The 22,299-nt window shown below is 48.3% G+C and overlaps 1 protein-coding gene across 1 annotated transcript in view; it reads right to left on the bottom strand.

The window, feature by feature from the left end:
- Positions 1-5,351: 5,351 nt before the first annotated feature.
- Positions 5,352-22,299, bottom strand: part of RFX7 (regulatory factor X7) — a 56,370-nt gene continuing 39,422 nt past the window's right edge. Inside the window, exons 5-9 of the mRNA XM_061596056.1 lie at positions 18,827-18,943; positions 18,187-18,271; positions 17,067-17,274; positions 14,839-15,137; positions 5,352-13,080 (exon numbers count right to left, since the gene is read on the bottom strand). Coding sequence (XP_061452040.1) covers positions 9,691-13,080; positions 14,839-15,137; positions 17,067-17,274; positions 18,187-18,271; positions 18,827-18,943 — 4,099 coding nt within the window. The 3' untranslated portion in view covers positions 5,352-9,690. The remainder of the gene's footprint in view (positions 13,081-14,838; positions 15,138-17,066; positions 17,275-18,186; positions 18,272-18,826; positions 18,944-22,299) is intronic.

The following is a 22,299-nucleotide window of genomic DNA, read 5'->3' as shown; positions in this document are numbered from 1 at the left end:
GCAGGACCCACCCCGGGCCTGACGGGCGGAGGCGGCTTCCTGGGCCGGAGGAACCGCCCGCCTTCGGTTTGCAAGCCTCCCACCGGAACAGACCCCTTACTGGGGTTTCTTGTAGTAGATCATTCTCTTCTGCTTCGTGTCTGTGAATATGTGAAGTACAGCGACACTTTGCAACACTAAAGAAGCTCCAAAGACAATTGTGGAATAATGGCACTATTCTAAAAGATAGTCTCCAATGGACATGAGGAGTGTCACTTTGCAGGAGATGAAATACAGTATATTCTAGCAAAATTCTAGTGTGCTCTATGTTTTTAATTGACCATGCCCACCTTAAGTGGAGTTGTTTAAGCATAGCAGGTTGAAAACATGCATCTTGAGCAGGCCAAGTTTGTTTTCTCCAACAGCTGGATTCATTGCTTAGGTAGCAACATTATAATCAGTCTGCTTTGACTTCAAACTGCAGTTTCAGATTCAACGGTTAATGCACCCAAACTAGAAATAGAACATAACCTCCAGTTTGAAACACAAAAGGCTGTCTTCACCATCATGTGACATTGACCAATAAAAAGGCTTTGAAATTAATAAATTTGACACATGATTTCTAGGTTGAATAATGAGAGAAGTATAATTGTTTAGGTTAGATTTTCTGTAGTAACAGTAGTAACACAGGAAAGAAGCAAATTAAGGACATCAACAAACATACAAAAAATGTAATTCTCCATCTTTGGAGATGCAGTCCTGAGTTTGATAGAAATGTCTGTTGACTATGTACATTCTTAAACCGCAAGATTTTTTGTATGTTAGTACATTTCTCTGCTTTTTAATCTGGAGGTAAGTAATGGGATCCTGTGCGAGTTTGCTGAGAATGGATTGATCATTTGCATGCTTGTTGCGTTCAGTGGGATTTACTCCTCTGCAATCATGCTTAGGATAGGTGAAACCGACCTGGGGGAGCAGAGGAGAGGAGATTGGGTGGCTGGACACTGGGCAGAAGGAAAGCCCCTTTTCTTTCCGAAAGGAAAACATTGTCAAAAGTCTCATCATTTTGGGGGGTTCCCCCCACTTTTTTATTCTGCAACAGACATGTAGTCTCCCACCCAAATTTAAACTAAAGCTGTGTTCAGCTACATCCACCCCATTTAGGCTGTTAGGAGGATACCTGCACATTTTGCTCTGTAACATCCTTTCTAGTGGGGCTAGATTTACATTAGTCATGCCTTCCCCTCAAAAATCCTGGGAAGTGTAATTTGCAAAAGTGCTGTGAGTTAGTAGGTGACTCCTATTCCTGATATATCTCCAGTGGCCAGAGTGGTTTACCAGTCAGCCCCTCTTCCCAGAAAAATCTGGGGATTGTAGCTGTGAGAGGAATAAGGTGCAACTCTCAGCACCCTTCATAAACTACACTTCCCAGGATCCTTTGGGGGAAGCCACAACTGTTTAAAGTTGAATAAATGTCTGGGGTGGGTGTGACCCCCTGATTAGCCAAGCCAAACAACTGTTGGTCTGGCTTTTAGAATGCTGACAGTTGACTCTTACTGAGTATGCCTGTGCCATCATAGACTCCAATGTTAATTTTCTTAAATGAATTAAAAATCAGCCATTTTTTAAATTGCAGAAGATAAAGTTCAAAGTATGGGGCAAGGTCAGTAATAGGTTTACAGATACTCTGTGAATATGGCTGATTTTTAATTAATTTCAACAAATTAATTGCTGACAGAAGTAAATCCAAAAGGGGTCTGGATTATTTTACTCTAGTTTTATACTTGGAACTCTAAATTCTCTCTGAAGGTTTTGTGTATCGCCATGAAAATTTAGAGAGTTAAGCAAGCATTTCTGAGTTCAGGACTAGATAAGTTTTGTAAGATTCTGTTTTGAAATGAGCTTATAGGAAGCAGCAGAATGGCATGGGGGTTGTTTTCAACTTGCAGAATGCAAAAAATCCAGGCTGACTATAGTATACAGTGACTCTCGTGGCTTTAATTAAACCAATGGCATGGATTTATAATGGGGTTTGCCAATTGTTGCCTGCAAAGGCATTCAATAGTGCTTCATGCAGGTAGCCTAGAATCTGAGCTTTCATTTAAAAAAATTAAGTCTCTAGCCCAGTGTTTCTCAGCCGGTGTGCCTGCAGATGTTGTTGGACCACAACTCCCATCAGCCTCAGCCAGCATTGCCAATGGTCAGGAAAGATGGGAGTTGTGGTCCAACAACATCTGGAGGCACACTGGTTGAGAAACACTGCTGTAGCCCTATAGAAAGGATGTTAGAGAGCTCACTTATGTGAAATGAGCCAGCCTGGCTGCTTCCACCTGTCAGTGTTATTAGCTAATGAGTGAAGTCAGAGCTGCCACTGATAAGTGAGTTGTTTGGGCATGATTGCAGAACTGTTTTTATTACTGATAGAGTGTTGGACTACAACCTGGGAGACCAGGGTTTGAATCCCCACACAGCCATGAAGCTCACTGGGTGACCTTGGGCCAGTCACTGCCTCTCAGCCTCAGAGGAAGGCAATGGTAAACCCCCTCTGAACACCACTTACCATGAAAACCATATTCATAGGGTCGCCATAAGTCAGAATCGACTTGATGGCAATCCATTTCTACTTTTTAAAGGACAAATAAGGATATTAAATTCAAAGACGTGGTTTCCTTTCTATTGCTGGCAGCCAGGCAAACAGTGGCGCAACATTGGAAGACCCTGGATGGATGAGGAATGTATGGAATATAGCATTACTAGAAAAAATTACCCATGAACTCCAGTTTGCAAGGAAAAGCCAAGATACTCTGTTGGTGCCACTCAGTGAAAATTCATTACACATGCTTCTGAACACAATTTGTATGATCAGCTACCAGCTGTAGCTTTTTTAAATACATATGTCTATCTGATTATATTCTGGTCTTGCCAATTGCTAATTTCCAACTGCAGATTCCAAGAGGTGGAGGAGTGTTTTTTGATTCCGCTTTTGATTCTCTCGTTACATCAAGTGGTATACCGTTCTTTGTTTTATTTCCTTTTTATAATAATAATCTAAAAATAAATAGTGAGTAGTTTGTACACCAGGCAATATGAATCCCTGAAGATTTTTTGTGTTCCCATTTAATGCACTTTTTCAGCATCTCTCTCTTTTTCCCCCTAGTCCTTGGAATCGCCATAGTTGGATGCATCTTTCCTGGCTGGGTTTGCCTGAGATCAGGTAGTGCCCAAGTGTTATTTTCTGCAATTACTAATACACAATAATGTGGGTGAATGTAAAATATCCCCCTCCCCACAAAAAGCAAATGTGAAAAGTTTGCAAAAAGGCTTAGGCATATCTCCTGCTTTGCAGGAGGTAAAGATCACGGATTCATTAAGAATTTTCTGTATAGTTAACGTATGGTAGAAATGGTATATGCATCTACTCAGAAGTTTGTGTTTAATGGGGCTTACTTCCAGGTAAGTGGGTACAAGATGGCAAACGACTTTGGTTTAAGGTTGGAGTTTGGGGAAAACAGAGTTCTTGTGCCTTTAACAGCTGTATAGCAGGCAGAACTCCAACAGGTCAAGCCTTTTCTGGTATGGAAGTACGATTATAGGAAAAGCTTCACCATGACTATCCTCTTAATTTTGTGTTATGCCACGCCCCTGTGGCCACCACTTTGTGACTGGTGCCCCCAGCACTCTCTCAAAATTTGAAATGTGCCCTCTGATCCAAAACATTTGGTGACCTGGTGACAACTATCAGGACATCTCACACACACACAGTGAATTATGGAAAGACCTGTTAAGATGAAACGGCAATTGAAATTAAACAGGTCATATACAAGAGATTTTCTAACGATAGAAAATGTATGCATTCTATATTTTAATACCTTGACTATTACTACTTTTTCTTGTTAATGTTGACTTGTTTGTGCAAAAAAACTTAAAACATTTAAAAAGACAAGTTTGCATTTCTTCTTAAAGACTAGAGATGATTATTCATTTAATTTATATACTGCTATATGCCAAAATAGTACAACTATAAAATCAATTGTAAAATCCTTATGCAATTATAAGGGGGATAGTGGAAACGCCAGAACGGAATGGCCTCATGGAAGAAATCTATGCCCAAAACACCAAGATGGCGGCAGGGTGTCCACACTCCCCCCATCTTGGGTGATGGCAGACAGTGGGCTCACCCACTGACATGGCTGGGTCTATTTTAGCCCCTTGCGGTGACAGCTGTGCAACCTCTGCCTTTGAGGGGCCCTGCCGTTTGGTCCTGGCCTTGCTGATGCAGGTCGTCACTTCCAGGCAGGTTCATCAGGGAGGCAACAGGCCTAATAGGAAGAGTGGGAGCCCTCTCCTTTGCAGCACTGCATGCCTGGGCCAGGCCTCCGCTGCTTGTTTTTGTTGCTGTTCCCTCACCCACCCATGCCCAATCTTAGCCACTGAATGCCAGCCGAAAGTTATTTGGCGCTGGACAGAAGCCCGGAGGGACCATGCTCTCCAAACCACAGATCTTGTGAGCAGCCCGTCAGTGTTGCAGGATTCCCCTTGCCCCCTGTGACGCCCTTCCCTGGCTCTCCCTGTCAGGTTCCTACCTGCTCGTGGCTACTGCCTGTCACTAGGCACCACCAGGGACTCCACCAGTCCGGACTGTCCTTTCTTATGGTTTCTCTCTCCACTCTAGCATAGACCTCACCAGATCCCCCTGCTAGGCAGCACCACCAGTCACGTCCTATAACCAGTATCCCCAGAGACTCTGCCTGAGTCTCAATCAGGTTACCTCTGTGACTGCGTGCTTACTGTCCCCAACTCCCTTGTATCACTGCAGATAACTCATAACTCAGGGTTGCTCTAGATACTTATGAATGTTATCTCCTCTTCACCGCTGCCACCATTTGTTACTGTTTCCCTTCAGCCTTGGTCATTACCTTACCCTCCCTTCTGGTCTGTGAAACCCCAGCCAAGGATCAGGCCTTTGGTAAACCAAATATAGTTTTTGGGCACAAATCAACACAGCTGGTGGAGACTCGTGAGGCCCCTATGGAAGCAACAAGCAGCCTTAAGCAAACCACTGTTGTCTCAGCCTCAGCACCCTCTTTCATACACACACCAGTCTATAATGTCATAATGCTGGCCTGCCTTGCAGGGTTTTTGCAACCATTACTGAGGTAATGCAGGTGAAGCAGTTTGAATGCTCCAAAGCACTCTGTCAACATGAGCCTTCATTATTGTATAAGCATGTTTCACATTCGCTCCTGTGGGGCTTGAACAGGTTTGCACACATCCTTTGTTCCCAAACATTAGGAAGAGACCCTCCCCATCCCCACCCCGGTGATTTCTTATAACAGCCATGTGTATGGAATAAATTGCTCCTCAGCTCTGGCTTAATATAAAACGTTTTATTGTTTCTGAAAACATTAAAAAAACAAATTCTGAGCACTTTCAATAAAAAATTAACTGAAATGCTACTGCAATATTCAACTACTGTCATTTCAGCAGGTACAACAGACAACAAAACACGGGGGTGACGCGGGGAGAGAAAGAGTCTGCCTGTGCACTTGATGAAAAGGTGGACGGGGTATATCTCCTTTCCTTATAGAAAGCACAGGACAGTAGAAGACTTTCTATAAACGTCAGATGCACTGCACAAGGAAAACTGTCCTTCTCTTCAGTTCAAATGTCAGTGCTTATTGCAATTATTTGCAAATTATTTACTTCATGAATTCTCATGAAAAAAATCACGCCAAAAGGGTTCCCCTCCCCCAACACCGTAGCAATAAAAATAATCAGAGAAAAGAACATATTTAACAACAACTAAGCAGAATTAGTAAACATAAAAATGTAACTAACTGGTGATTCAGCTATGCTTGTCTGGTTAACACAGAACCAGTTCTGATACAGCGCAAAATTAAAAACGAAAAAGAGTGGGTTACAACAGTCTACCTAGCACTGTACAAGTTAAGTCAAGAGAGAGAACACGCATGCACGTTGAGTGATCATGTATTAACATGGTGAGGCAAACAAAAGTTTTTTTCCTGCTGTAAGATTCTCACGTAAGAGAATAAGAAATAGAAACATCTCATTGAGATCAATGCACATTGCTACATAAGACAAGTTAGCTGTCATTTGGATGACATTTTGCCTTTAAATAATGAAATACGTTTTAAAAAGTTTTCTGTAGTCATTTGTTTTTCTTTCTTTTTAATCTGTGGGCCGTATGGTTGCATTTATCCTAAGGAATGTGCCTGCCACAGTTCAACAGAAGTTTTAGTGCAGTAGCTGAACTCCACACAGTCCCAGGGGCTTGCCAAACAAATCCAAAATATTCTTGGCAATACTTTCCTAAAGTATGTTTTCCTAAAGAGAGCAACGCTCTGAACCAATTTCATCATAAAATTCTCATCCTTGTAGAAAGCCAAGAATGTAAGCGCAGGGTTAGGACTGTCGCAGTGGTGGGGCGCTGCCATCTGATAGAAAGGGTCTTCCTGCCTCCCCTGGGAACTGCATACTTTGGTGTGAAGCAAGGCCCTATTTGCAAGTAGAGAGTAAAGGAGGTGCAAGCCCAAGGAAGAGAACCCCAGCAAGCTGCCCATTACAACAGCTATCCCACGGACAAGACCCCAAAGCAATCGCAACTCCATCTTGGCCCTCACATCATTACAGTGGCATTTTAGCGCCCCTGCTTTCCCAAGGTCCTCCCTTAAAAGTGAACTTCTATTAAATTTACTTTAAAGTATCATAGTATTCCTAGTTCGATTATTAAATGAAGTTAAAGGACAATTATGTTCCAGTGGTGTTTCAAAATTATGGCAGCAAGCCTTTTTTGGGGGTGGGGGCAGAATGATAGTGGTCACATGATAGTTTGGATATTTCACTTTTAAAACTGATTTAAATCCAACAATCTGAACCTGTATCTACAATATATTCAACAAAATACAGGACAGGGTCTCCATGCCCCCCCGGCAAATGCTCTGGATATGAGCGACACCAGCCTCCTATCCAATCAGAAGCATTAGCCATTGATGGCCTGTGGTGGTGAGCCACACGAGCAGACAACTGCTGCCACCCCCCCGGTTGCTGCACCTGATCACCACCAGAGACAAACCAGCAGGTGCTGCTCCTGGAGGGGGGCAGAGGGTCTAAGGGTGGTTGGTGAGGCAAAGGTGCTCAAACGGAGGAGGGTCCATATATGCCTGCCTGCGCTGGGTACCTTCTTTAGGGCCGCTCTGGGAAATGTTGAGATCCACCGTCACATCACGGACGAAGCCCAAATTCAAAGAGAAAGCCCCAATTCGTTTCTTTGTAGTTGCAGGCTTTTCAGAAAACACACACACACTATATATAATCTTAGAAATTGCAACCAAAACCCACACAGACATCTGATTCTATCGGTGCACCATGGCACTCGCTGTGGGAGTTTCTTCTTGTCCCACTTCCCTGGCACTCGGATGGGCAGCCGCTGCTCTGGCCTCCCCTTCAGATCAGACACCACCACCCCTCCTCCTGGCCTCCAGTCACTGCCATAGCTCCAGACACACACCACAAGGGCCCAAGAAACTCCCCATGGGCCTTGCTCCCTGCCCCCCTGCCTTTAGAGGGGCCAAGTATGGCTCCTGTACCAGTAAGGTGCTGGCCCCATCACATGGGCAACCCTTCTGCAGGGCCTGAAATTGCGGCGTTTGACATCACAAAGCTGGTTTCTAGCACTTTGAATGGAAAAAGGAACAGCCACTCTAGGAAAAGCTCTTCCCAAAAATGCAATAACCAGACCTGTGACCCGGAAGCCACTCACGCTAGAACTGCTCCCACACGTGCAGCTCAGGACCAAAGAGTCTGACAGAATTTCAAACACCAGCCATGACTGGCTGATGGATCTTCTGCTTGCCCACTCTCATGGACCACCATTTGCAAGGGCTTCTCTCTAGTACCCCAGGCAGCTCCTGGCCCTCACCCTTGACTTGCACGTTGGCAGATGCAAAACGATCAGAGCTGGTTAAAAGAGACAGCAACGCAGCCAAAGCAGTGCCGGCTCCAAGCACCAGGGAAACCATGTCCTGCAGCCATGACTCAAGAAATCCAGCTGAGGGCAAGTTCGACACAGGGTGGGTACAGATACTATTTTTTTCTGCATAAGTCAGGCCCAGTTAGTTGATGACTATCCTTTTTCTCTTCCCAACCCCTTTGAAAGGCAAAGGGCTCGATCGCCTGGGATCTCCCCCTCGGCAAATCCACTCTCAATGGATGGCAACTGGGCACCCTTGCGCCTTCCCCCATCAACCTCCAGGGGGTTTGTGATGGGCAGCTTCCCAGGGGACTGTGTGCCCCAGAATCTGAAGTAGTCCCAAGGCGTGTCTGTACACCACAGCACCTGGTAAGCACTTATGGCTCTATGAAAATTCATCTTTATGCGCCATCAACCAAGATCCATTATTTTTGGTTCTATCAACTTTTCAGGAAAGAGCAGTGCACTTGCCCACCAGTAACGAGGCAGGCACTTGTCTGCACCCGAGTCTCGTTTATGAACAAGGATGGGCAATTTGGGGAAATTTCCGGCCAAACTGCAGGTGATTCAAATTCTGATAAATAAATAAAAAATTTAATACATCCCCTACAGAATAGGCGTCCAATGGCACGGAACACAAATTTATTACATCTCGGAGCTCAGAATTAGTTTCCAACAAGGATATTAAAACCAGTATTAAAAATAAAAACTGACAATATTGTTTTAAGCTGAGATTGTGAAGATACACATGACTAAAAAAGACTAAGGAGGCTTTCTTTTTGATAAAATGTTCAGTGCTTCTGTCTCCTTGATAGTTCCTCTCGACTGCTCCCCCTTGTTAGCCCTTTCTCGTCTTTTTAAGATGCATTGGTGTCGGACAGAGTTCTCACACCATCACCTCCAGCTGCGTGGCCAGCCGTGACCCCTAGCCGCCACTGCCTTTCTCAGCCATTATCCGTGGCCACGAAGCCACACGTGTGATTTCTTGAACAGCCATAAAAACAGGAGGTGGTACCAAGCTCAGAATTTTTTGGAAGCAGCAACTCTGAGTCATCGTCCAATCCAGCAATCTGTGCTAATATGCACAAGCAACTCTGCCTCCTGGGTGGCTTTCCCCATTCCTCTGCACGCACGCTCCTCACAGCTGGGTGTGCCCTCTGCCACAGGGCAAGAGCCCTGTGTCCACACCCAAGTGTGCCTGGCACTCTGGATCCAACGGACACTGTTGCTCTGCAACTTCCATTCGCTCCAATGGAGCTTGCTTGGCAGCCCAAGGAACAGCACAACATGGGTCTCAATGCAACACTGACCAAAATGTATGGGGAGAGCCCAGTAATGCTGTTTGGGGGGCTGTACCCCTTTCATTAGTAATTTAGACTCACTACACTCTTGGTACCCTGAATGCTAATTAGCCACTTTGCCTTTTGCAACAGGAAAAAAATGCTGTTCGGTGTGTAACATTTTAAAACCAAATACTGGCTCTGGATCAGGCTGTATCCTTCAGAAATGTCTTTAAAATAGATAAGACTTAATATTCCCTGCTGAAGAATAAAGCAGCTGGTAGAGCAATTTTTTTTAAATGCCACAATGAAGTCACAGTCTGTGTTTCTGCTGCAGGAGGCACTTCCACTGAGACAAATACAAGGCCGGGTCTTGTCTGTCTTTTAGAAACAGTGTGCTACATACATATTACATTTATTTTATTTATTAATTAAAAACAGTCAACCCAACATTTCAACAGCAGGGTGGTCTTTGCTCTCCATCCAATCAAAACCTGCCGAAGTTATAGAGTTAATGGACTCGTTGCAGATCTGCTGGAACAAGGGGTCGTTCTTCAGTTCTTCCAGCGTTGCCTCATCGTCCTGCCCTTGCTGGTGAGCTGGGTCAAAGAGCAGGTTTGCGTCCAGAGAGTTCAAATCATTAATGCTGCCTGAGAGCTCAGAAGCCATCCTGATGTCGCTGGAGAAGACAGAGGCCACACTGCTGAGATCAGAAGCCACCAGCTGCTGGCCGCTCTCCACCAGGAGGTCTTTGACGGTGCTGCTGAAATCCAGCGGCGGCAGCGGCGGCGGTAGCGGCGGCGGCTCCCCGGCCTCCAATTGTGCTTGGCTATCCCCAGGAGCAAATGGGATCTGATCGCTGCTGCTGCTGCTGCTGCTGGTGCTGCTGCTTTTCATGAGGTAACTTGGTGTTTGGAACTCAAAAACTGAAGGGCCGGGACTGAGCACGTTCTGGCTGTTGGCACTTGGAAACGCTGAAGAGGTCTCTAAGATCTGAGTCAGGTTCATCCTGGCTGTATAATTAGAGGGGAGGTTATTGACCCCTAGGCCCCTCACCGCATCATCGTTATCCGAATCAAGCTTGCTTAGCAAAACATTTGTTATCTTTTTAGAATTGGTCTGCTTCTGAGGAGGCGGGAAAGGCGTTTGCATCATGACAGTCAACGGGACCGACTGACTCCGCTGGGCGAGACTGTGGGCACTCGTGTCTGCTTGGATGTTTGTAAACACATTGTGGACCTCCACAGTGACAGGGCTGCCAAAAGATACGGCCGTCGCCACTGTTGCTGACGTTACCCCTGCCACTGCACTGGAGCGTGGCATGCTGGTGAGAGGGCAGACGGTGCTCCCGCTAAGATTGCGCTGGCGATGGACAGCAGGACTAACACTCCGGCACCTGAAATGGCTATTGTGAGAGGAACTTGCCCCTTTGTTGTCGAGGGGCGCAGGCACAGCAAAACCTTCCTGCTTGTTGCTGCTGACAGGAGAGACTGGGGTCACACGGCCAAAATGGGCCTCGTGGTGCCGCGTCTGAGACTGGTAGGACTGGCCGGGAACCGCAAAGGCGTGAGGCTTCCTGAAACGGTCTTCCACCAACTCCTGGTAGCTTGGGAGAATTCCATGGCTAGAAACCGCTGGGTTACTCACTCCGCTGTACCCGGTGTTCATCCACTCCAGTTTGGTTTTATCAGGGTGGGTGGCCATTGGCCGCTGCATAGGCTTCACGGGGCTGCTTGAAACAATGCTGGCGTCGTGGTAGGCCATGCTGGAGCTTATTGGCGTGAAGGCAAATGGGTTCCTGCACTCCACAGGGCTCGGTGGGACACTGCTGCTGCAATTGGAATGTGGTGTGCCGATTGGCGTGTGCCGGCTGCTCCCCAAAGCGCTATCCACAGGTGTCGTCTGGGCCATCCTGGAACATGGACTCTCTCGCGACATACCTTGTGACCCGGCAACGATTTCCGATGTTGGTGTCGGGGTGGGTGTGGGAGTTGGGGTGGGCGTGGGGGTGTGAACAGGAGTGCCGTTGTTGTGGATCGGATGGTAGAAGTGGGCGCTGCTTGAGTGAGAGGACAAGGGCGCCCCCTGAGCCGCCCCCTGGCTCTGCAGGGCCATTCCCAGGGACGTGCTGTACAGGTGTGAGCTGCTCATGGACATCTGCTCCTCCATGAGCACCAGCTCCTCCACAATGCTGTCCTGGGTCAGGTCGTCGTCAAAGGAAAAGAAGTTCTCGTTGGGTTGCGAAGCTGTGTCCTCAAACTCTTTGAGCTCCGGCTGCAGAGCTAGCTGGCTTGAAGTCTGTGCTTGCAGCTGCTCCTCCAAAGAGGGCTCCTGCCCCTGACTCTGCCCTTGCGGGCCGTAGGCGGCTGCCTGCTGGAGCCCTTCAAAGTGCACTGGCTCCCAGACAGACTTCGGCAAGGTCTCGGAGCTGGTGTGTCCAGCAAGCATCATCACACTGAGATCCTCCTCCTCCTCCTCCTCCTCCTCTTCCTCCTCCTCCTCCTCCGGCTGCCGCTGCTGTTCCTCCCCACAGTTCACAGGGGCGAAGTCTGAGCTCTCTGTGAGATGCTGCCATATGTTGGGGTTAAAGCTGTCATCGGGCTTAGAGATGCTTTCTAAGACAAACATGGTTCCCTCCAACTTCACTTTGACCTCTGGAGATGAGGGCGCCAGCTGGCGTCCTAAAGCAGAACTGCTGTCGCTGACGACAAGACCACCATCCAGGGGACGGGGGGTCACCAGGCTGCTTGGCACTGCAGAATGGACCTTGATCGTCACACTGCTGGGCACTTGGACAAATCCTGCAGCGCCATCGCTCTTTGCCAGAGCCACCACTCTCGGCTGCACTTTCTTCACACCGCTAGCTTTCGGGGCTTCTGTGCCAGCTGCAGAGACCTGCCCCACAGAGAGCTTCTTGATCGGGGGGCCCTGGGAGTCTGCAAAGACAGACGGCAGCCGCTTCCTTGGACTTTTGCTGCCCCCCTTGTCGCCACTGGGAGGTAAGGTGCTGCTGGTGGTGCCCAAGAGGCTCTGTGCCACAACCGAGAGAGGGAGTGGGCCTGGGTGAGTCTCCGGGGAAGACTCAGGGGGCTGGGCAAGGCTTTTCCTCCCTGCCTCCTCTCTCCTCTGGTCAGGGCCCTGCATGCGTTTCCCTGCACTGCAACCCTCCCCCGCTTGAACTGTCCAGGCTTCCGGTTCGCTTCTCCTCTGCTGCCCAGCCAAGGCACTCAGAGCAACCTTGGCAGCTTTGGAGGTGTCTGGATTCTCTTGGCCCCGCAGGACAGCCTCGTCCACGGCTGCCTCTGGCTCCATTTTGACCTCAATGGCAGATACAGAGAGAGCCAGGCCACCTCCCCCACTCGCTTTGGGCCTCGGAGGCTGAAGGGAAACAAGGGGCCCATTCTGGACCTGCGGGACAGTCCTCAAGTCTTCCGCTGCTCCGGAACCACCACCAGCCGACGGCGCGTGTTTGACTGGTGGGCTACTGGTGCTGCTGCTGCTGCTTGGAGCAAGAGAGATGGTGGTCATTTTGACCACGTTCATGTGCTGAGCGGGGACCACCGTCTTGATGGGGCTGCTTGTGAAGAGCACAGTCGTCGGGGAGCGGATGGTGAGCGCACTGGTGCTGGCCGGCTTGGGCAGGATCTGAGGGTACCTATGCCGGGCAGAACGGTCCCCCACGGGACTGGCAGGGACGTTCTGAGGGGTCTTTGGTGACTGCTTGATGGACTGCATATGCTGGGTGACCACCTGGACGTTGAGTGGAAGAACCTTGCCATCGGCTGAGCTGATGGGACTCGGTGATGTCACCAGCTGCCGGGTCCTTGGCACCTGTTGGAAGAGGACAAGGCAGCATTACTCTCCCCTCTTTCAAACCAACAGCCCAGCACCCCAAAACGCAGACTGTCACCTACGGCAGCCAAGCGTCCCTGCTCCCTCCTCTACTACTTCCTGCTTGACTCAGGTCCCCCTTGTTTTTACTCTTTGACCTGCCCACGTCCTTCCCCTTTCGCTATGATAAGCAACCTCTCCAGTAGCTCCCACGCCATCTCTTCCCCATCCTCGAAAGAGGCTCCCTCCCCCCCCCTTGACCTCCAAGCTCCTGGAAGGGGCTGCTCGCGCCCATTCTCTCCGCTTTCCTCCTCTCCGAGGCCTGCCTTTTGCACACCCTCAGAAGTGCCCTCACAAAATCAGCAAAGATCTCTTCATTGCCACGACAGTCCAACTTCTCTGTGGCTCCCGGCACGGCCTCTATGGGTCGATCCTCAGCTGGCCCTCTCCCCACCTGTCCGCTCACTCCATGCAACCTTCCCAGTGGGAGGAACTTTCTCCCTGCCAGGCTTCCTGTCCTTGCCTCCCCCTTTCTGGTTCCCCTCAACCAGGGCCGCATTATGACTTTCGTGGGCCCCTTCCTCCATAATAATATCAATATTAAAAATTATTTTTGATATAACTTTAAATACTTCAACATTTTATTTTTTTCTGTTTTAGGCAAAATTTAATAGATTCTCATGGGCCCTAAAAAGTTCATTTTTTTCTGATGTGAGAAAAAAATTAAAAGATTTTCTTCGACCCTTTGTTGTTAGGTGCCTCCAAGTAGACTACAACTTATGGCGACCTTATGAATCAGTGACCTCCAAGAGCATCTGTAATGAACCACCCTGTTCAGATCTTGTAAGTTAAGGTCTGCGGCTTCCTTGATGGAATCAATCCATCTCTTGTTTGGCCTTCCTCTTTTTCTACTCCCTGCTGTTTTCCCCAGCATTATTGTCTTTTCTAGTGAATCGTGTCTTCTCATGATGTGTCCAAAGTATGATAACCTCAGTTTCATCATTTGAGCTTCTAGTCATAGTTCTGGTTTAATTTGTTCTAACACCCAATTATTTGTCCTTTTTGCAGTCCATGGTATCCGCAAAGCTCTCCTCCAACACCACATTTCAAATGTGTTGATTTTTCTCTTATCAGCTTTTCGACCCTAAAAGTTCATTTTTCTTCTTCTGATTTTAACAGAAATAAAAACATTTTCGTGGGCCCCTAAAATTATTGTGGGCCCTAAGCACTGTGCCTAATGGATAAGTCGGCCCTGCCCTCAACACTCTGTCCTTGGATGACTTCAGCAACAAACATGAGCTGGAAGCAGAGGAGCAAATCCCAACAGCAAGGGGTATAAAAGATTTGAGGCACAAGCCCACTGATGCACACATCTGCATAACATTTGTAAATGCTGCTTTCTTACATACGTACAGACTGTAAATGTCACAGAAGGCCAGCCAATGAACTTCCCACCCAAAACAACCCCAGGCCAGTTCCACAATCAGTTTGTCCTCAAACCCAGTTCCTCGTCAACCCAATTAATTTCCCAACAGATCCTGCTCCAAATCAGTTCAATTCCATGTATTCACTCCCCGCAAATAATCTACAAAGTAATTCCAATTATTTCCTCAAATTAATACCTGACCCAGCAACCAAGCCCCCCTCCGCCCCAATTCATGACCCACACAAGGCCATCAGGAGAAGACTCCTCGGTGGCCGGCCAGCCGTCGGTCCGCCATGGGCCCCCCTCCAGCGACACCCACTCTAGGAGCTTACCGTGATGGGGCTCGGAACAGCAGCCACCACAATGCCGATGGGCTGGGGGGACAAGATAGCCGGGCTCCCGTTCGGCAGGCTGGTGGCCCCGTTGGCCCCGGGACCCTCCGCCTTCTTGGCCGGGGACTCTCCCGGCAACGGCGACGCCAACTTCTGCTCCTGCTGCTGCTTCCTCTGGAGCTTCCTCTGCAGTTGCTGCTTGGCATCCATCGGGGAGGGCAGGGTCTTGGCCTGGGGCTGGAAGGAATGGCTTTCCGCAGTAGGAACGAACGCAGAAGGCTGGGGGATCCCTTTGAGTCCTGAGAGGGAAAGGGAGATGGCCAGGGGGGAAACGCATCTGCAATCTGCCCACCAGCACCAGCCTTTCTCAAGCTGGTGCCCTCCAGCTGATTCGGACGACAACTGCCACCAGCCCTGGCCAGCCCAGCTGCATGATCCTGGGGCTCATGGGAGTTGTAGACCAAAAGAGCAGGAGGGCACCACCGTAGGGAAGGCTGAATCGACAAAGTCCTCCACCAAACTCTTCATATGCGGCCTGAATTCGCTTGCACGGGAGGAGTGGACTGTGGCCCCAGGTATGTAGAGGAACACACCATCAGGCTCATCAGTAACACCACAACTGGTGCCTGATGTCATCAGGTGCCTGACGACTGTCCACGTTCAAAGGAGGTCTCTGTAACGGCCAACAGGCGGCTGCAGCAGCCTCCTCTGAAGAGGTGCCTCCAGCACCCATCGCCTGGCTGGCTGGTCCCAGGGCGACACCTTCAGCAAGGGTTGCGGGAGGCCCCTGGAAGTCTGCCTGGAGGAAATGAGCCCCTCAGACGCCCGAGGGAATTCCTGGTGGGGATCAGCACTGAGAGGAAGGCCCACTTGCACAGGAGCACCTGGGAGCTCACCTGACGCTTCCAGCTTCCCCTGTGCAGCCTTGGCTGTGCCAGTCCCAGATTCGGGGTCAGGAGTGAGGCAAGTGGCCAGACTGAGACCCCAAGCCAGGCCTAACTGAGCCTGTGGCCCGGAGGCTCCCCTGCTGCCTAAGAGCATCCCACACACCTGACAGAAGGTGGCTGAGAATACATTTTGTGACCAGTTGACCGGGGGAGGGAAAGGACAATGGGCTACAGCCTTATATACTATCAATGGGAGGGTGAGATACAAGGCCCTCATCTCTGCAAAATGGACATCATGATAGGAAGCTGAGCAGGCAAACCCAGGGACTGTCAAGTCTTATCTGCTGCCAGACTTTGGGCTCTCCTGGGTTGGCGCCCAAGACCTGGTTGGCCTTTCCGTGCCGCAGCGTCATGCCTGCACCTCGGTGGCCTTTGCTTGTGCTGAGCTGTTGCTGCAGCCCTAGACGAGAGACCAAACCGTTCTGAGGCGGAGAGGGGAATGCCTGTGTACCAAGAGACACACTCACTTGCAAAGAAAGGCCCTCCGCAGACTTTACTGTCTCAGGAGGAAGGCGGCGTGCTTTACTGCTCTCTTACAATAAAATGCCCCGCATGTAGAAAAGCCACACATCAGGGTCACACCTAAGCTGGAATGCTTTTCTCCAAATGTTTGCTCTACAAGGAGTGGAGGGCTTGCTCTCGGAGCAGTAAATCGTGCACACCCCTTACCCCACATGGACTCTGCAGTGCTACAATGGGGGGGGGCTACACCGTCTACTTTTTTTGGAAGCTTCAGTGAGCCCTCTGAGTCAATGCACATGTGAGATATATTGTGATCTGAAACAGCAGGATCTTCCTGCAGGGACTGGACCATCCACCATTTCATATAGGAAGGAATTTGTCCAAAGTGGCCCCCTTGTGAAAATTCATTTCATTAAAAGTATTTCTAAACAGTGTACAAAGTCATGGAACCTTAACCACACTGAACACTCTCTCTCTCTCTCTCTCTCTCTCTCTCTCTCTCTCTCTCACACACACACACACACACACACACACACAGAGTGAGCGAGAGTGAGTGAGTGTGTGTGAGTGTGTGTGTGTAAACTCAATAATGCTTGGAGACTAACTGCAGCGAAAACTCTCATTTCCCAAACCTGGTTCCTGACCGACTTACAACAAGAATGAAGGAAATCTTCCCAATGAGAGCCTCACCAAGAGAAACGATTCCAGCACAGGCCCAGCATGCCCACATTTAGAGGAGAGGCAACCCAAACTCTCCAGGCTCCACTGCAACATGGACAGTGCACCCGCTTCTCTTCCCAGGAGCCGGTCCACCCTCACCTGCTGTGGCACCCGCCATCACAGTCAGCGCTGCCGTGGATCTCGTGCCGATGTAGTGGCTTTTGACCAGGAAGCGGGCCAGATCCAAGACAGAATCAAAGGGCTGGCTGAGCACTTTCTGGGCCCACTGGCAGACCAGCTGGCAGGCGGCTGACACCACTTCCTCGTCAGCACTCTGCAGGTGCCCAGAAGGCTCCGTCCCTTCCAGCTGAAACAGAAACAAGGAGATCAGCTGCTGCAGAAACAAGACTGAACGCGCTACACGAGAACGCACAGCATTTCAGTCCATCCCAGGCATGGGACTCAGAGGTGCTTAAGCAAGGCCCAGCAGGGTTGAGACTCAGAGGCTTTGCTTTCCTTATAAAATACCCAGTACTTTTGCCACCAGCATCCTGGCACTCATTCTGTAACATACTAAGGTAAGTAAAAGAATGCCAGCATTTTGTCAGGATTCTTCCAGGACCCATCAGTTTATCCTGCTACCTGAAGTGGCCTTTTCACTGTGATTTTGCCTTTAAATGCACTTTAAAGAATATATAGGGGGGAAATGATGATTTCAGACACTGTCATGGGGGCTCTGCAATATTTCCTTTGCCCAATAAAAATCAACGCTCTGTTTCCTAAATTCAAAAAGAAATTGAAACTAGGATTATTTATTTCAATAAATTATCAGATTTTTGTACTCCCAGATGTTGTTGGGACTCCCTTAGCCCCAGCCAGCAGGGCCAATGGTCAGGGATGATGGGAGCTGGGAGTCCAGCAATATCTGCAGGGGCCCCACAAATGCCCCACTTTTGTTATAGACAAAATCTTAAATTCGGATGCAGATTAGTGAACTAGACACATTCAGTATATCAAGCTGGGCCTGTAGGCAGAGGAATCATTCACTTCCCACTGCAAACGTCTGCAAAATGTAACGAGCTCAAATATTGGAAGGGACCTTTCCTGGGTTTTAAAAGGTTGTTCCTTCATCCCACTCACTACTTAATGAATTCCCTCCCTTCAAAACGCTCCAACTTCTACAGAGCAAACACCACGATTGCTATTTTGTTCTAGCTAAAAGGTCTCGGTCCTTCTGCCGATGTGGTTCCTGGCACAATTGCTCAGGTTCAAACTTTACCCCGTCTCCAGTTTTATGGAAGTCAAGATTGGGAAGCGTCGGCATCTGTACAAAAGCTTTCTTCCGAAGTCCACTATAACAATATGTGATTTAAAAATTAAGGTGTAAATAACGGCAAACGAGTACTTTCATGAAGAAAGAATTTTTCTTTGACATACGAAGTTCCTTATGCAGAACGAAAATCAATACAAGGTATGTTTTGTCAATGGAGCTTCCTCTCTGGATAGGACAACATTGCAAACATGCCACACAGAAGATCAAGGGTGAAGAAAGGAGCTTTACAGGTTTGAAGGGCAAGACACCTTCATTGGGCCCCACTCTCTCAGTGAGATTACCCACCCGACCACCATTGTTGTTTCTGCCTCCTCACTACTATCGCCTGCTTGCTCTTTCCAGACAGAAATAATAAACAAGCAACCTTATTTCTGCTCCTCCTCCCCACCACTGATCGTTACGTGCAAGACCAAAAGGCAAGTGAACAAGTAGGGTTGCAATAATGAAGAGGAGAAACAGGTCCAAGGGCTCCCCCTACTGGGCTGTGGGCCCTCAGCAGATACCCTGCTATGCCAACTTGTGACACTGGCCCTGATTTTCAGAAACATTAAGAGAAATGGTTGGAGAATGTTTCCACAAAGGATATTTTGATTTGCCTCTTGTGCCTAAACGGCGAGCCTTCATGTTGGGAAAGACATTTTTCATGATCTTTCCAAAGTCAGCAGCACTTAATGGATGGTAGCCAAGATTGTCACAATAGCTCCTGAAACAAAAGGAAAGCAAATATGAATGAACGAGGCAAGCATTGGGGAAAATCCACTCCTACATGTCGCAGGAGAGGTGCATAAGGCTGAATCCACATGGCTGATGCTTTGGCCTTTTCCTGGAGTGCCAAAAACCAGCCCTGGAAAAGGCAGGTGCCTCCCTCTCAAGAGAGCACCATGTGGGGATTAGTCACAGGGGCCCCTGTCAGTCATGTGGGCTACTAGTCTGCTATGGGTCCTCCAACCTGCCTACTTGGTTGGGGCCAGTTTTCTGGGTGCCTGAATCTGCCTCCAGGCTAGCAGCTTCAACAGTTTTTTGTGGACCACAAGAATAAGGCTATAGCTTGATCACATCTCCAGGGTAACTGCCATGTGAGATTACCTTGTAAAAACGCAAGAGCGTAAGAACAGCCGTCCAGCTGAATCTGGCCAAAGGAGGCCCATCTAGTCCAGTATCCTGGTCCCAAAGTGGGGAACCTGATACCCATTATGGGAAGCCCACAAGCAGGACCTGAACACAAGAGACTCTCCCCACCTGCAGTGCTCAGCATCTGGTATTCAAAGACATAATGCTTCCAAAAGTGGAGGTAACATGTAGCTATCAGGGCTAGTAGTCATTCATAGCCTTACCCTTTATGATTTTAAACCGTGGTTGGTGGCCATCACTACATATCGTGGGAGCAAATTCCACAGTTTAGCTATGCACTATGTGAAGTAGTACTTCTTGTGGATCTTCCAACATTCAGCTTCAATGGATGCCCCAGAGCTTTAGTATTATGGGAGAAACCTACATTTTCTCCGCACCAAGAATAATTTTGTACACCTATATATCATGTCCCCTCTAACTTGCCTTTTCTCTAAACTAAAAAGCCCCAAGTATTGTAACCTTTCCTCATAGCAGAGGAAAGCACCACACCTTCAATTATTTTGCTTGGCCTTTTCTGAACGTTTTCCAGCTCTGCAATAGCCTTTCTGAGGTGAGGTAATCAGAACTGTATCCAGTATTGCAAGCGTGGTCTCAACCACAGATGTTTATAATGGCATAAAAATATTGGCAGTTTTATTTTCCATTCCCAACTGCTGCACACTGGATCAACATCTTAATCAAGCCACCCACTACAATTTCAAGGTCTCACTCCTAGTCAGTCACCATCAGTGACCCCATTAATGTATGTGTGAGATTGAGATGTTTTTTGCCCCAATGACCAACGTGCATGACTTAACACTTTACTTTGCACTGCATGTGCCAAACCGCTCATTCACCCAGTCAAAAGAGATCCTTCTAGTGTTCCTTACAATCCCTTTTTCTTTTAACCACCCTGAAGAATTTAGTATCAACAACAAATTGGCTACTTCACTGCTCACCCCTAACTCTAATCACATCTGGACAAATTAAAAAGCAGAGGTCCCAATACCAATCCTTGGGGGACTCTACTTTCTACAGCTCTCCACTGTCCATTTATTCCTTCTCTCCGCTTCCTAACCATTTAGTGATCCACAAGAGGACCTCTCTTCTTGTCCCATGACTTACTCAGGAATCTTTGGTGAGGGACTTTATGAAAAGCCTTTTGAAGAACTACATCATCTCTAACATTCTCAACGATCTCTAATAGGTTACTAAAACAGGACCTACCCTTACATAAGCAAGATTCAGCAAGGCCTGTTCTTGTATGTACTTGATAATTCTATCTTTCCCAACCCTTGCCATCCGTTTTCCTTGAACAGGGCTTTTGTGTGGTTCGAACGTGTTCTTGAATTGTGATAATGCCCCTTGCTGCCTGGATGTAGGTGTGCGCATGCGGGTGTGTGCGCATGCGGGTGTGTCTGCACATGCGCGCAAGAACAGAAGCCTACAGAAACCAGACTTCTGTGTGGTTGGAATGAAGCCTGCTGTACGGAAGTGGCACATCTATTGCTCTGCCCAGGTTTCGCCTCTGGCCTTGCCCCCACTGGTATGTGGCCCCCAGAAAGTTGCCCATGAGTGAATGTGGCCCAGGGCTGGAAAAATCATGGGGATCACCCCAGGCACCTCAAAACACTGGCGGCTGTGGCTGGTGCACAGCTACCCATAGCTACCCATGCACTGCTTCAGGACGGGTACAAAACCAAAAAGGGCTGTAGGGATCCATAAAGCAGCCTTCAAATGAATTCATGACAGGATCCTGCCGTATCTTATCTTGCATTTCTCTGGTCACTAGAACTTCTATTATGTGATGTGTCATAAAACCTCTATCGGACGTCATCTGTTTCTGACAGCTAGCCTCACACTTCCCTTCAAGAAGGGTGCTTCCTATATGACCTGTTTTTGCAAAACAAAAAACACCCTAATAAGCATTTGCACCAGCTCCAAAACAGAACAAAAATGATCTAGAGCAGGGATAGGCTGGTGGACTCCCAACTCCCATCGGCCCCAGCCAATGTGGTCAACGGACAGAAATGATGGGAATTGTAGACCAGGAACAGATGGACAGCCACAAGGTCCTGAGCCCTGATCCAGGGCACCATCCTCCTGTGCAAACGCCAGTGAGCTGAAGAAGAAGAAGAACTTCACAAAAGGAAGTACTTCTTTACTCAGCGCATAGTTAAACTATGGAATTTGCTCCCACAAGACGCAGTGATGGCCACCAGCTTGGACGGCTTTAAAAGAAGATTAGACAAATTCATGGAGGACAGGGCTATCAATGGCTACTAGCCGTGATGGCTGTGCTGTGCCACCCTAGTCAGAGGCAGCATGCTTCTGAAAACCAGTTGCCGGAAGCCTCAGGAGGGGGAGTGTTCTTGCACTCGGGTCCTGCTTGCGGGCTTCCCCCAGGCACCTGGTTGGCCACTGTGAGAACAGGATGCTGGACTAGATGGGCCACTGGCCTGATCCAGCAGGCTCTTCTTATGTTCTTAAGAGACCAGCAACGCTCTTGGGGGCTCCTGTCCATTTCAAATGATGCTTGTGCAGAAGAACTTTAGGAGGGTGAGGAAGGATGCCCCTAATTTTTAGCATGTGTTTTTAAATTGCTTTTTAAAAAATGTGTTTTTAAATTTGTACATTTGTTTTTAATTGTTGTAAACTGCCCAGGGAGCTTCCGCTATGGGGCGGTATACAAATGCAATAAACAAACAAACAAGTCTGATCCTCTCCATTTGTATCTTAATGACTATCTTTTCAGCAAACTTTGCACCATGATTTCCTTGGGCAGGAAGGCAAAACAAGTTATCCAAATGGTGCCCCTTCAAAGGCACTTATATAAAACAAAGTTTTCCAAATGAAAAAAATACAACTTTTCGCATGTGATCTCCGATTCTTGGCCACTGTGCATTCCAACACCTCAAGTTAGTTTTACATTAGACCTGCAAGAAAGAC

The sequence above is a fragment of the Rhineura floridana genome, chromosome 14 (genome assembly GCF_030035675.1).
Source record: "Rhineura floridana isolate rRhiFlo1 chromosome 14, rRhiFlo1.hap2, whole genome shotgun sequence".
Taxonomy (NCBI): domain Eukaryota; kingdom Metazoa; phylum Chordata; class Lepidosauria; order Squamata; family Rhineuridae; genus Rhineura; species Rhineura floridana.
The sequence above is the reverse complement of the archived record's forward strand: the minus strand, read 5'-3'. Positions and strand labels throughout refer to the sequence as shown.